The 14,367-nt window shown below is 40.7% G+C and overlaps 1 protein-coding gene across 5 annotated transcripts; it reads right to left on the reverse strand.

Moving 5' to 3' along the window:
• Nucleotides 1–8,765: 8,765 nt before the first annotated feature.
• UBQLN2 (ubiquilin 2) lies at nt 8,766–12,112 on the reverse strand. 5 transcript variants are annotated; one of them, XM_040997878.1, is made up of 3 exons: nt 10,612–12,112; nt 10,388–10,527; nt 8,766–10,261 (listed from the first exon to the last, which is right to left on the reverse strand). In XM_040997878.1, the coding sequence occupies exons 1-3, from the start codon at nt 11,832–11,834 to the stop codon at nt 9,957–9,959; spliced, it is 1,668 nt and encodes a 555-aa protein (XP_040853812.1). In that variant the 5' UTR covers nt 11,835–12,112; the 3' UTR covers nt 8,766–9,956. The 5 variants fall into 5 exon arrangements, with proteins under 5 accessions (XP_040853812.1, XP_040853819.1, XP_040853787.1 ...); XM_040997885.1 differs by having other exon boundaries at nt 8,766–10,248; nt 10,384–10,527; XM_040997853.1 differs by having other exon boundaries at nt 8,766–10,285; nt 10,406–12,112.
• Nucleotides 12,113–14,367: the final 2,255 nt, after the last annotated feature.

Raw genomic sequence — 14,367 nt, forward strand, 5'->3', positions numbered from 1 at the left:
CATATAATTAAAAACAGGTGTTTAAATAAAAACTTGTACACAAATGTTCAGCACTATTTACAACAGCTAAAAGGTGGGAACAATCTTAGCCAAAAGGCTGAGAAATGACAAGGTAAGAACAATCCAAATGCCCTTGAAAACAAGTATATAATAAAAACAGACTATATAAATATGTATTTAATGCAATATTATTATTCAGACAAAAAAGAAAAATATGTTATGACGTTAATGAATCTTAAAAATATAACAGTGTGTTCAGAGTGTTTTGGAAGGAAAACAGTAATGGTCATATAAGAATGAATAAACTAAACAAATGTCTCTGAATTTTTATATATGTATTGTATATTTTATAATATATTTATATGTATTTAAGTATTTCATAATGTAAAGTAGGGAGAAAGTTTGATTTTAATTGAGCTGTGCTTCAAAATTAAGGCAGCAAATTCCAACATGGATGATTTTCACAAACCTAACTGTGAGTGAATAAATCCCAAATGTAAAAGGATACATAATTGATTATTACATTACAAATCATTATTACCTTTGGGAAATAATGATTGGAAGGGGACAATAAGAGATTTGTGGTGGTAATGTTAATGTTTTACTTCTTTTACTGAGTGCTAATTATTTGGCTTTGTTAACTGTTTAAAAATGTATTGACACACAGTTACATGTACACCTCTCTATGGATATTCTACTTCAGTTTAAAATGTGAGTTATTTCAGACAATTGTGATGTGAGTCAGGATAGTTTGAAGTATAAAGTATTTTGAAAAATGATTTTTCTTGGCCTGAAAAAGGTATCAATATATCACTTGTTGCAAACCACAGAGATAACAACTGTGACAGCTTGAAAAAAATGATTTAGGCTGAAATAGGTGTGGTTTGAGGAAAGCTTGTTGGTCTCCTCCCGTGATACTCCCCTGAGGGATAGTTCCTAAGTAAATTGCCAAGCTCAACAGCCTTTCCTTTTGACCTGTAGATTTGAATGAATTGACTGAGCTGTTGGTCTAGCTTTCTTAACCCTTGAAACAATACAAATGGACAGAATCTAAAAGGTTGTGATGTATCTACGAAAGTATTTACTTTGGAACTCCCTGTGTTTATGGGTTAGCCATTTGGCACAGTTGTAAGATGCTACTTGCAACATCTGCATCCTGAATCAGAGTGCCTTGCTTCAATTTTCTATTTTGTTTCTGGCACACCTTCCTGTTAGTCCCAAACCTGGAAGACAGCAGACAATGGCTAAAATATCTAGATTGCTCTTATTTATGTGGAAGACCTCGAAGGAATTCTGAGCAATTAAGTTAGGCCAGGCCAAGCTTAAGCTGTTGTGGGCATTTGGGAATTGAGTCAGAGCATAGAGTGTCTCTCTGCTTTTCAAATAATTATAAATTTCCCATTGAAATATGGCTCACAGTAAGGCATCTTTTTCCCCAACATAACTACACTTTTCTTCTGTATGAAGATGGCTAAGGAAAACAAGCTTCTAGAAAGCTTTTGAAAGCGTCTAAAAAAGTATGAAATTTAATTATGTATTTTAGCATCTTATGCACTGGAATCAATAATAACAAATGCAAAATTGATTTACAAGGGAAGGTGTTGTCTTCCCTGATGGACAATGTCTTTTTCCTCAGTAACAATTTTTTATGTGCAGCCTGACCAGCATGTGCTTACTCTGGCTCTGCACCCATGGATATAGTCGCTTAGCTCAAACTGGCTGCCCCCATAACCTAGATCACATGCAGGCCAAAGGGTATTGTAGCCCTGTCCAGCCTGGGCCATCCCCAGTCCCAGCTCTCCTGCTCACCATTGGGAGCAATGGACCAGCAGTGAAGCCCCTTTAGTCCTCTTACCGGGTTCACCCCCAGGCCCCAAGTGTTACATATGCTGATGGGTACATATGCTGTAGCCCAATCTGACATGAGCTGCCTCACTTTGACATTGCTGGCAGATGCTGCAGCCTGGCTTGGCTCAGCTGCCCAGCATCCAACTCATGGTAGTGGGTGCTGCAGCATAGCTCAGTCCAGCCAGCCGCAAGTCCCAGAAGCTTCACTTCCCATCCAGCTCCCTGCTTGTGGCCTGGGAAAGCAGTGGAGGACGGCCCAAAGCCTTGGGACCCTGCACCCGCATGGGAGATCTGGAGGAAGTTCCTGGCTCCTGCCTCTGGATCAACACAGCACTGGCCGTTGTGCTCACTTGGGGAGTGAATCATCGGACGGAAGATCTTCCTCTCTGTCTCTCCTCTTCTCTGTATATCTGAGTTTGTAATAAAAGTAAATAAACCTTTAAAAAAGAAAGAATTGAAAATATTATTAAGATCACACATTTAGCTTACTATAGATAGATAGATATACACGGAGAGAGAGACAGAGAATACTGATACAGCATACACATGTATTTCCTTGCTTTGTCAACTGAAAGAATCTTGAAACAATGCTATCCCAGTAACAACAAATACACTTAGCACCCAGATCTTGGATTCTAAAACATTTTTCTAAATAAACAAAAACAAGACAAGAAATATAAAAGATAATCCTGGAAAATCCTACAGTGTCAGAAGCAAGGAAATACTCAAAACTGATGGAACATATATTGAGAAGCCTCAAGAGTCACATGGAAAAAGCTTTACATTGTCAAATGTGGGACAGTTTAACAAAAAAATATCAGGCTGTAATCTGAAAGGCGAAATAAATTACCTTGAGTCCATTTTGATAAAAATTCATTATTAGTTGAAAAAATGGCAGCACAGCCTCATGTAAAAGAATTGCACATCAATAATGCAGATATTCCACCCTGCAGAGGTGTAACTCTCCAGCTAAGTATGAAGCATATGTATAAAGTACAGACTATGAAATATAACTCTCCAGGTAAGTGTGAACTGCATGTATGAAATACGAAGTATGAAAGAAGTATGAACTTCTCTCTGAAGAGTACAGTATTAAAGAGGGTGATAAATAAACTGCAGTGGATGAAACTGACATAAAGTATCTTAAGCTACTGATCACAGGTCAGCATAAACAGCAATGTCAAGTTGACAGTAGGTGTGCTTGTTATGTGATAAAAATGGTACTTTATCCCAGTGTCTTTCTTCCAAGAAGCTGAAACTCTAATCATGAGAACAATATCTGCCAAGTTTCATTGCAGGAATACTTCAAAATATCACTGCCCAGATCCTCAAATTTGTCAAGCTCATCACAAATAAGGTGGTCCGAAAAGCTGCCACACTCAAGAGGGCCTAATGAGGTATGATGACTGTGTTAGTACCCTGGATGGAATGCTAGATCGGAACTAAGGAAATCTGAAAGATAATGGACTTAAAATAATGTACCAATATTGTGCCATTAATTTTAACAAATATCCTACAGTAATACAAGAAGTCAACAATGGGGGGGGGAGGATTTGGTGCGGGGAATGTGGGCACTGTACACTCTATCAACTATTTTCCTGTAAATATGAAACTGCTTCAAAATAAAATTAATTGCAAAATAAGTCAAAGGAAAAAATACTACCTAGATTAAAAAATACATTTGAAAATGCGAGAGCAGGATGTGAGTGAAGTAAGATCATTTCCCCATTGCTTCTGATAATACAATATGTAGTTCACACCAGTCAAGAGCAACACAAAAGGCAAATAGGTACAGGGGAAAGTATGACACGAGTTCATCAGTGTAATACTGTGTGCTTGGGACTCTGATTTAGCCAGTTTAAAAACCAAGAGTTATACACACACACATACAAACCTACACATAAACTCATTCATGTGTTTGGAATTCCATTTACATTCTTCATATAAGGAGTATGATGTATGTTTCAGTCCATCACCAGAACCAGGATGGTTTTTTCCACATTCTTTGGAAGCCCTGGGGAAACTTATATAGAATATAAAACATTGTGACTTAGAATCATATGGCATTTTTTTTTGATGTAATGACACTAACTTGAGCATCACGTAAAGCAAAAAGCACGTTTTTTTCCCTCCCAAATGGATCACTCTAACTGAAGGATTATACACAGAATTTTTTCAGGTACCCTCTGATAACATACTTCACATTCTACTGTTTCATTTCCTTCAATTACTCGCTAGAATGTTCATAACAGCCAAAATTCTGATGTCATGGAGCATCTTCATTGGTCTGCCTGCAGAGACACTCCAACTAAACACTACTCCTTTTGCCTAATAGAACCTTAATTATTTTACAAAAATATCCAGAAACTTTAGATTAAAGCAGAATTGATATTTTAAATAATTGTTCCATGTCTATAAACTAGTCACCATCTCAGACACTTTCCAAATTGACTGTGTTCATCCTAATTGGAGCACTTTGATGATTCTCTCTCAACATAAACTGTGAAGCACAAAAAAAAAAAAAAAAAAAAAAAATGGAGGGCTTCCCATCTGCTGGGTGTCAAGTCTCTAATAAATGAAGCCCAAAAGTTCGTTACGTATATGTGCACTACAGCTTTGCATAACTAGTTCAAGTAAACTTTGTAGTAAATTAAACTAATACCTTCTTCGCATGTGCTCTTGGAAAGCCACATTGCCAGGTACCTTTGACAACTATTTTTGATACACAAGTATAGAAATTCACATTTTATTGTATTAAATGTAACCCTGCCAGATTTGGATTTTTTTTTCTGAAGTAGACTTATCCTACACCCTACTTACATTTTATTTGTAATAACATAGGTATACTATTTTATATTTTCATGCTAGTCATTAAAAATGGACTATTACTGAAGTTGGAAAACTTATGCCCACATTGCCAAATACTGCCAATTCAAATTTGCTAACCTGTCAATTGTCCTGTCATTATTATGTAGTTCAGGATATTCCATTTCATTCTCAAGGGCATTTTGAGAAGCTGTCAAATGTCTTAACAAGGTACACAATGTTTACTGACTCGTGAGTTCTTGAGGAAGCACCTCCAGAGACAAGCAGGCCAACTCGAAACCTGCTGACGCATACCAGCCGCTAGGATCCATTTGGCAGCATATCACTTGTAACAGGCCACCATGCACAGGTGTGTTGAAGTGAAGTTGCAAATATGACTCTGACTCAAAAGAAAGGGAATGCTCTAAATTGCAGATACGGATTTGTAACAGGGCTGATTCTGACATACCCCTTCTAAGGCAATCTGCCCCAAGCTAAATAGCAATAGATGTATTTAACAAAAATTAATGTGCTCCTGGGCAACTCAGGAGGCCACCTAGTTTATAACTAATTATAAAATTTCTATGTTAGATTAACAGACGAGTAGAATGTAAGAAATTTGGGGAGAACCAACGTGGCGTGCTGGCCAATGGCACACCGCACAAGCTCAGCGGTCAGCTGTATTCTTGACTGTGACTTAGTAAATGTGACATTGCAGGACTTACATAATCTTCGCTAGTTAGTCATCTGTACACCGGGGAAAGTAATATTAGTTAGCTACTCTATAGAATTATTATGAAAGTTGAATATTAGTTGTTATTATTCTAATAACACATGAAAGGCATGAAAAGGCAACCTTGTGAAATCCATGTGATGGGCAAGTAACTACCTTTTATCTTCTTTCATTGCTTATCAACTAGCCATTTAATAATGAACTGAACAATCTTTTGCCCAAAGTCTGTTAATCTACATACTGCACCAGAAGTGTTGTCTTACGGGAGCCTGTGCTCAGCTGCCTCAGGACGTGCCTCGCTCCATGCCTACTTGGTGTCCTTACACACTGACACAAGCAACTCTCTTTTGAGTTTCTTAGTTTAGAGCAGCTTTTGCCAAAGTTTTTCAACCATCTTCAAAGCATCTAAAACCCTAACCAAATATGTGTCACCTGCTGACTCTTGCTCACTGGGGTGGCTTCAGTCAACGAAGTGACCACACTGGCAAATAAAAATCAAGCAAATTCTGTACAAAATACAACACAATTGTCAAGGAGTTTCTGAAAGACATGATGCTGATGGGCCACACTGAAGGATATCATCAACCTGATAAAATTCTAAAATATTCCGGAAGATGAAAAATTCTAGGAGAAATCCACCAATACCATCTCTTTTTTTTTTTTTTAAGAAAAAAAATGATTGGAAAGGCAATTTATTCTCCATGTGGCTACAAAGGTCAGACCTGCTTCTTCCAGGTCTCCCACGCGGGTGCAGGGTCCCAAGGCTTTGGGCTGTCCTCCACTGCTTTCCCAGGCCACAGGCAGGGAGCTGGATGGGAAGTGGAGCAGTCAGGACACGAATCAGCACCTACATGGGATCCCAGTGCATGCAAGGTGACGATGTAGCCAGTGAACCATCACACAGTTCCCACCCCCCCAACTCCCACCCCTCACCCCAACTTCCCACCAATATCATCTTAAGTTTAATCAATACTGTCTTAAGATTAAAATAGCAAAGGCTAGACATGGGAGAAAAGCAATGGAAGACTTTATTGAGAACTTCTTAGAAATTAAGGAAATTAGGAAAATGCCACACCCTATGGAATTGTACCATAAAATTTAAAAATTAAGAGATAAAAGAAATTAAGGGAACATTGTATAACATTCATTTTAAGACAAGCCTTTTTATGGTTTATTTACTCCTTTATTTTTACTTTTATTTCAAATTTTGAATTTTATGGTACAATTTTGTGGAGTCTGGGTAGACAAGCCTTTTTATATATAATTTTTTTAAGTAAAATAGTATCAAATGAGAATAGCACAGCCATGAAGTAGCTTTGCTTTGTTTTTACACTTTCTAAAGTAAACTTGATGAAGAACATGTCTGGCAGGACAGTGCAGCTCTGCGGCTGCAGTTACATTATCTGAATTTGAGCTTCTTCGTGAACGTGAGACATAGGCTCAGTGGCTCTCAGCCCGCAACCTGCTCCCAGGCCAACGGGAACTACTCCCTTTATTACTAGTTTGTACACTGCCAATCAACAGAATTTAGAGTAGTTTGTTCACTATCACACTGCAAGCTTGGCCATACCTAACCACAGGTGTTATCTGGTTGTGTTTTCTCAACAAAGAGCAGGTGGTCCCAATCTGACCCAGGAATCTCCTTACTGAACACCAGGATATATTTCAATGCTGTCTCCCTCATATGGCTCATCCTGCCCCTTGACACCCACTCTGAGTGGTTGAAGTGTTTATAATACTTACCTGCAGCAGAGGCAAATAAAGTCGTCTTGGAAATGAGGTTCTCCTGATGGGGTTACATCTGGCCCTAGCTCCTTTCAAATTATCTCAGTGTTTTCACAGAGCCAGTAATATAAATGTATGCCATCCAACAGTGCATTTTAAGCTTAGGGAGAGTGTAATTAGCCAACAAACACTGGAGAAGGAGGGACAGCTGGTCAGGGTGCACAGATTAAGAAAATCCGAAAGAAACGAATAAATAAACAAAAAAGCCTGTGAAAAGAATCTACAACATAATAGGAGGAAATAAATCATGTAAGAGATGAAGAACAGTTAAAAGTAATTTAAAGGATCAAAAGAAATAGTTATAAGCAAAAATTAATGAACTACTAAAAGCAGTACACTTCATGCATTAAAGCCCTGGATCTTTTGAAGGAGATAAAATATATTGCAAAAAATGATAAAGCAATTCTCTGTTCTTCAAATGTTTTAAAAGATATTGATTTACTGGAATTTTCTATGCCTCCACTTTTAGTATTTATTCCTGTATTAAAAAAATTCACATCACCTTCAATTTATTATGGCAGTGAGATAACAAGCCATCATTACCTAAGGTGCATAGCTACACTTAAGTGAGCTAAACCCACTTGAGCTTGAGAAGTGATGAATGAAACAAAGTCAAATAATGTTTTTAACTTAAAAAATATATACTCATTTTTAGAGAAACAAAACCAGCCAACATTCACTGTGTCTCAAATGGGGATTATGGTATATATTTGCAAAGATTTCTTTTTGTCAGGAAAACTCAATTTGGGATTGCTACAACAAACATTCTGGCTAAAATGAGAAACAAGACAAGAATGTCACTACGACCATTACTATTTCACATTGTTGTGGAGTGTGCAATCCATGCAGTTAGAAAGCATTATAAACTTTACAAAGTACCAAGAAAAACACAAAAGGGTCAACTGTTTCTGAAATTAATGGATTTGAATAAATTGCCAAGTTAAAATAATTATTATTCTCTGTAACAAAAATAACCACACAGGTTACACAAAGAGGTCCCATTAGTGGCACCTGTGTGTTCCCTGTGCGTCTGACATCCTAGGAACACACTTATCAAAAATTAAATAGAATTTGAATAAGTAAAATCTTGAAGTATATAAGTAGGTTTATAAAACAGGCAATGTATATCTGAGGAAAGCAATGAAATCCTGCAATTCTCACCATTACATGTATTTAAACATTCCCGATTTATTTTGTATGGCAATTCTTTTCTATAAAGTTCATCTGGTAAAATAACATATCAAAATCATCACAAAAACTATAAAAAAGTAAATAAATGAGCAGATCAACACAAAACTCACCTGAACAGACACGAATTCTTATTTCTAACTCAATAATTACAGGCTGCTTTACTGGGACTAGAATGTTCAGTGGAAGTAAAAAATATCCAAGCACAGAACAGGACATACTTCCCTTGGGGATAAACAGAACACCTAAATCCACAGATCAAATTCCAGATAGGGAAAAAATGCAAAAAAATAAAAACCAGAAATATTAGAGAAACATAGAGAAACATTTTTTTATCTAATCTTGGGGTGGGAAAAGTCCAGAAACATGAGCCAGTGGCCAGCAGTAAAAAGGAAAAGATTTATCCATTTTTAATTTTTTTTATTTTTTTTAGTCATTTTTAATGCATTTTTCCCTGTGCACAAGAGAAATAACTGATAAAGTCAAAGAATACACTTTCCTTTATACATAGCAGTTAAAGTAATGCAAACATCACATGACACTTTCAGTGAAAGTTACATTTCCAATTACAAATCAAAATGCATATTAGGGTCTCTTTATGGAGGAATCTGAGAAGGAAGTCTTAGGTAAAATCACTTTCCTGGCATTACTACACTGACCCTCCAGGCTGCACAAAGATTAAGGTCATATACAGTCAATCTGCAAATGTTGACACAATGTTACACTGTAAGTTTTCTGTACAATTAAATGTATACTTAGATATACCAGGATAAACATTTCTACTAGAGTTTAACTGAACTTGCCTAGCCAACATTTTCACTGAGAAATTGATCAAATATGCTGTAAGATTCTACAAAACTGTGAGACATAACTAGCTCCAGAATATTTCTGGTATCCTTTCTCCTTTTGGTTACACATATTCTGCTCAGAGATTCTACTGCGATATTTCTAGATGTACAGTTCCAATTGTGCTTACTGTACTGTGTACAAACATAGCAAAAAAGGTCGACGAATGGTACAAATCTTACAGCATTTTGCTAGCAAAAATACATGCCAAAGTCACAAGAAGCAATATTGTACCACAAATTAGAGAGCTTCAAATAATTTGCTTCTGTTTTTAATATCGTTCATTCTACATTAAATTACTATCATAGGCTAATGTTAAAATGCAAATAAATCAGACATCGTAGGACAAAACTTGTTCACCCAACTGTGAAGGCTGATACCTGTTCCAAAAGTCACAATAAATGCAGAATAAAGAGAAAAGTTCACATGCAACAGCTTTGAGTGAGACAGCATTGATCCCCACCATTCGAAACGGAGAAGGAAATCAAAGGAAACAAAGGAGGGGGGAGGAAGGGAGGAGGGGAGAGGAAGAGATAGGGAAAGGGAAGGGAAGGGGGGAAGGGGTTAAGGGAGAGAAGGAACAGGGGAGGGAGGGAAGGACTCCACCTTAAAATGCATCGTATTAAGATTTATAACTCAACAGATTTAAAAGAATCAAAATCAAAGTATAGCACGATTCTGTGTGTGATTAAAGATTTAAGAGCCATTATCAAAAATAAGATACATTTTTTTTCAAGGTACAGAAACGTAATTAGGACGGCTGGGAGCCCAGCAGCCTCTCAATGGCCGCATTGATGTCGCCTCCTGTTGCTATCAGAGCCTGCAAGTTTGCTTCGCGGTTTAAGAAGCCCATTGCGTTGAGCTGTTCCAGTTGCTGCTGGAATCGGACTTCTGCGTTCGGCAGCTGCGGAGGATTTGCCCCAGCCAGAGCCTGCACCATTTGCTGAATGAACTGCTGGTTCGGTCCAGGTTCTGACGTCGGACTTGTAGTTTCGCTGGGTGCAGTGCTGGGCACGCTGCCTCCGGTGGGGGCACCAGAGCCAGTGGAGCCAGGGGTGCCTGCAGGGCCAGTGGGTCCTATAGGCCCAATGGGGCCTATCGGGGTGAACGGGACTATGGGCCCTATGGGGCCTATGGGAGTGACCGGGCCCACCGGGCCGATGGCGGTTCCCAGCACTCCCACCCCCACGCCAGGAGTGAAGCTCGGAATGAGGCCAGGCGCTTCAGTGGCTAATGTTTGCAGCCCCTGCTGGATCTGCATTAAAGCCTGCATAGCTCTCGGGTTTGACATGGCCGAGAGTGTGTCTGGATTCTGCATCTGCTGCAGGAAAGCCGGGAGCTGTGGACGCATCTGCTCCTGCAGCTGAGGATTTGCAGTGAACAGCGGGCTGTTCAGCATCATCTGTGCAGCCAGATCTGGATTCTGGCTCAGTGACTGCATCATGCTTCTCATGTAGGGTGCGGACAGCATATTCTGAATCAGCTGGGGGTTTTCAGTGATCTGCTGCAGCAGACTCTGCATTCCTGGAGTACTGAAGATGCTGGCAACATAATTAGCTGCCGCCACGGTGTTCCCAGCAGCATTGCTGGAGCCACTGCCAGAGCCACTGGCAGTGCTTGTGGTCGTGCTGGTGGTCGCAGAACTCTGGGTGGCCGGTGGGGGCGCCCACGGATTAGGTAGTGGATCTCGGTTTTCTGTGCGGGAAGGCTGAGTACCTTCCCCCGAGGGGGAACTGCTCCCCACCGAGGCAAACGGATTACCCCCAAACTGCTCCTGTGCAGCATTCAGCATCGGCTCCTGAATGTCAGTGTACATACGCCTTAGCGCGTTGTAGCCACCTGGGATGCTTTCGAGATTGCTGAGAGCCAGGTCTTGATTTCTCATCATCTCTTGCATCATGGCTGGATTCCTGGCGATTTCCAGGGTCTGCCTCATTATATCTGGGTTGTTGAGCAGGTGGCTGATTTCTGGGTTTCTCTGAATCAATTGTTGCATCTGTGGATTGGCCATAATGAGCTGCCTCATCAGGTCGGGATTCGAAAGCATGCTCTGAACAAAGGGATTTTCCATGATTTGGATCATCATCTCAGGGCTGGCCATGAGCTGCTGCTGCATCTGGCTCTGGAGCTCGGAGAAGCTGGTCGAGCTCAGGCCTAGGCTGCTAAGGCCTGCAAGTCCTCCCAGGCTCCCCAAGCCGAAGGGGTTGCTATTTGTGGAAATAGGTGTGGAGTTACTCCTGGGAGTCGACGCGGAGGTAGTAGTAGTTCCCGCGGCACTGCTAGGCTGAGTGGTGGACTGGCCCTGAGGTCGGTTCTGGCTTTTGATAACCAGGTGAACAGTCAGTCCATCATGGATGCCATGCTGCATCAAGGTATCTTGATCTTTTAAGATTTTGCCAGCAAAAATCAGCACTAACTGATCGGTTTGAGATTTGAAGCGTTTCGAGATCGCTTCTTTAAACTGCTGGACGGAGCTATTCTCGGGCACTGCGAACTCCTCTTTCTCCTTGGGGGTCTTCACAGTGACTTTAATGATTTTGGGCTCGGTGGGCGTAGCGGCCGAGCCCGGGGCCGCGGCAGGGCCGCGGGAGGGGCGCGGGGGGCCGCTGCTCTCGCCGTTCTCAGCCATGGCGGCCGCGGTGACGCAGGCGGGCAGGGAAGGCGCGGGCGGGCGAGAGCGAGGGAAGGAGGAAGGAAGGAGGCGCAGCCGCAGCGCGCTGGGCCGGGCCGAGCGGGGAGCGCGGAGCACAGTACCTCGGTGATGCACAGCGCGATGCCCCGGTCCTCCGGTGCAGAGCAGGCTCTCGGCGTAGGCCTCGGGCTGAGGTCTCCGCGCTCGGGTCTCCGGGCCGCCGCCGCCGCCGCCGCCTTGTGATCCGACCGCGCGCACTCCCAGCAACTCCCGCAGCCGCTCCGCCCGCTCCTCCCCGCCCCTTCCCCTCCCCCAGCTCCGCGCTCTCCTCCCCGCCCCCCTCTGCTGACGCGGCGCCAGGCCCTGATTGATAGATCTGACTCGGTCAAAATTAAAAACTTGTGCACTGAAAAGAAGGGAGAGAGGGAGAGAGAGAGGAAGAGAGGAAGAGAAGCACAGGAAAAGAGAGAAACAAAGAAAAAAAAGATGAGAGGACAAGGGACTAGAAAGGAAGAGAAGCAAGCAGGCCAGGCTCGGAAGGAGGGAAGAAGGAGGAGGGACAGGAACCAGTTTCTGTAAACGACATGAACAAGACCAATGTAGAAGTGTGTATTAGCAATCCGCAACGCGGTGAAACAATGAAAGCCTGAATCAGACCGATCCCATATAAAAGAGGAAAAATGAATAATAAGGAACTCTGACAAAGCAAAAAGGAAAGAGGAACACCCCGAATGGGGGAAGGGGAGAGGACCAGGCAGGAACACACATTTTACAAAGGAACAAATGGCCATCAGGCATCTAACTGGACGATTAAATCACTACTAACGAAAGAAATTCGGATTAAAACAATGAAATTCTATTTTTGCTTTATTGTATTGCAAAGAAGAAAAACCATGGTAAATCTCATTGACAGGAAACTGAAAAAATGCACTCTCATGCTAGTTGAGTGTGAATTGCCATAGAACAATTTGAAAATATATACTAACATTTAAAAGGCTTCTACGTTGAACTCAGAAATGCCCTATGTAGCTACGGCTAAAAAAAATCATAAGGATGCAAAAATATTTATGTACTGTATACATATATGAACTACATCATTTTAAACACTATTGAAACATTTTTAAATAACATATTTACGCAAGTCAAAGCCACTGGATCACAAATATAACTAAAAATATGAAAAAATGAAACTTATACTATATGATCAATATGAAATAGAGCAAAAGATCAATATGAAATAGAGCAAAATAATGAATTTGTTTTAGACATATTCATGTGTATAAAACTAAAAATCTAAATAACACATGCCAAGTTACACCCTATGGTGTTTATAGATACACAGATATATTTATATGGGGAATATTCTATTACAAACACACTAGGAGAGCCCAGCATGGTGGACTAATGATAAAGTTCTCACCTTGCATGCACCAGGATCCCATATGTTCCTGGCAGCTCCACTTCCCATCCAGCTCCCTGCTTGTAGCCTGGGAAAGCAGTTGAGGATGGCCCAAAGCCTTGGGACTCTGCACCCACATAGGAGACCTGGAAACAAGTTCCTGGCTCCTGGCTTCAGATCAGTGCAGCACCAGCCGTTGCAGTCACTTGGGGAGTGAATCATCGAATGGAAGATCTTCCTCTCTGTCTCTCCTCCTCTCTGTATATCTGACTTTCCAATAAAAATAAAGAAATCTTTTAAAAAAATATGCTATGACTCATATCAAATTTGCACCCATGTGGAAGAAGAAATGGATTAGGATACTAAAGAGTGATTAAAGCAAACGAATTAAATCTGTAAAAGCATTTTAAAATACTAGCAACCATTGAAAAAGATCAACAATATTTGATGATGTTGGAAATATGACTATTTGAGAAGTCTTTAAGATGCTCATGGAAAAATGTAGTATGGGGTCCTGCACAATGGCTCAATTGGCTAATCCTCACCTTGCAAGTATTGTGATCCCACATGGGAGTTGGTTTGTGTCCCGGCTACTCCACTTCCCATCCAGCTCCCTGCTTGTGGCCTGGGAAAGCAGTGGAGGACGGCCCAAAGCCTTGGGACCCTGCACCCGTGTGGGAGACCCAGAAAAAGCTCCCGGTTCCAGGTCCTGGCTTCAAATCAGTTCAGCTCTGGCTGCTGTGGCCATATGGGGAGTCGACCAGCAGATGGAAGATCTTTCTCTCTTTCACTCTATATATCTGCTTTTCAGTTTAAAAATAAATAAATAAATTTTTAAAATAGTATGGAGCAATAATACATCAATTCTAAAAATTAGTAACCAAGCAAATATGTTTTTGTTCATTTTCCATGAACTTCTTAAGTATCCTCATACTATTTTGCATTCTGTATTTTTAATTTTTTTCAAAAACACTGCAAAAATTTGAGAAAGTATCACAGACTATCCTTACTTTCCACAGAATAAGGCTAGATATCAACACCAAAAATGTGAATGAAAAAAAATCCCAAGCACATGAAAATTCTGAACGAAGTGCAAATTAAGTTCTTATAATGATGAGCTTTATAGAAATA

This window comes from Ochotona curzoniae, unplaced genomic scaffold (assembly GCF_017591425.1).
Source record: "Ochotona curzoniae isolate NIBS_2020 unplaced genomic scaffold, NIBS_Ocur_1.0 contig_1274, whole genome shotgun sequence".
In the NCBI taxonomy this organism is placed as follows: Eukaryota; Metazoa; Chordata; class Mammalia; order Lagomorpha; family Ochotonidae; genus Ochotona; species Ochotona curzoniae.

Excerpts from the sequence above, each read along its gene's own strand:
- UBQLN2 (XM_040997853.1), bottom strand. The coding sequence starts at position 11,834 with ATGGCTGAGAACGGCGAGAGCAGCGGCCCCCCGCGCCCCTCCCGCGGC. Across the intron at positions 10,286-10,405 it reads GCCTGGCCTCATTCCGAGCT|TAGGACCCACTGGCCCTGCA; the intron begins TCACTCCTGGCG and ends CCATTGGGCCTA.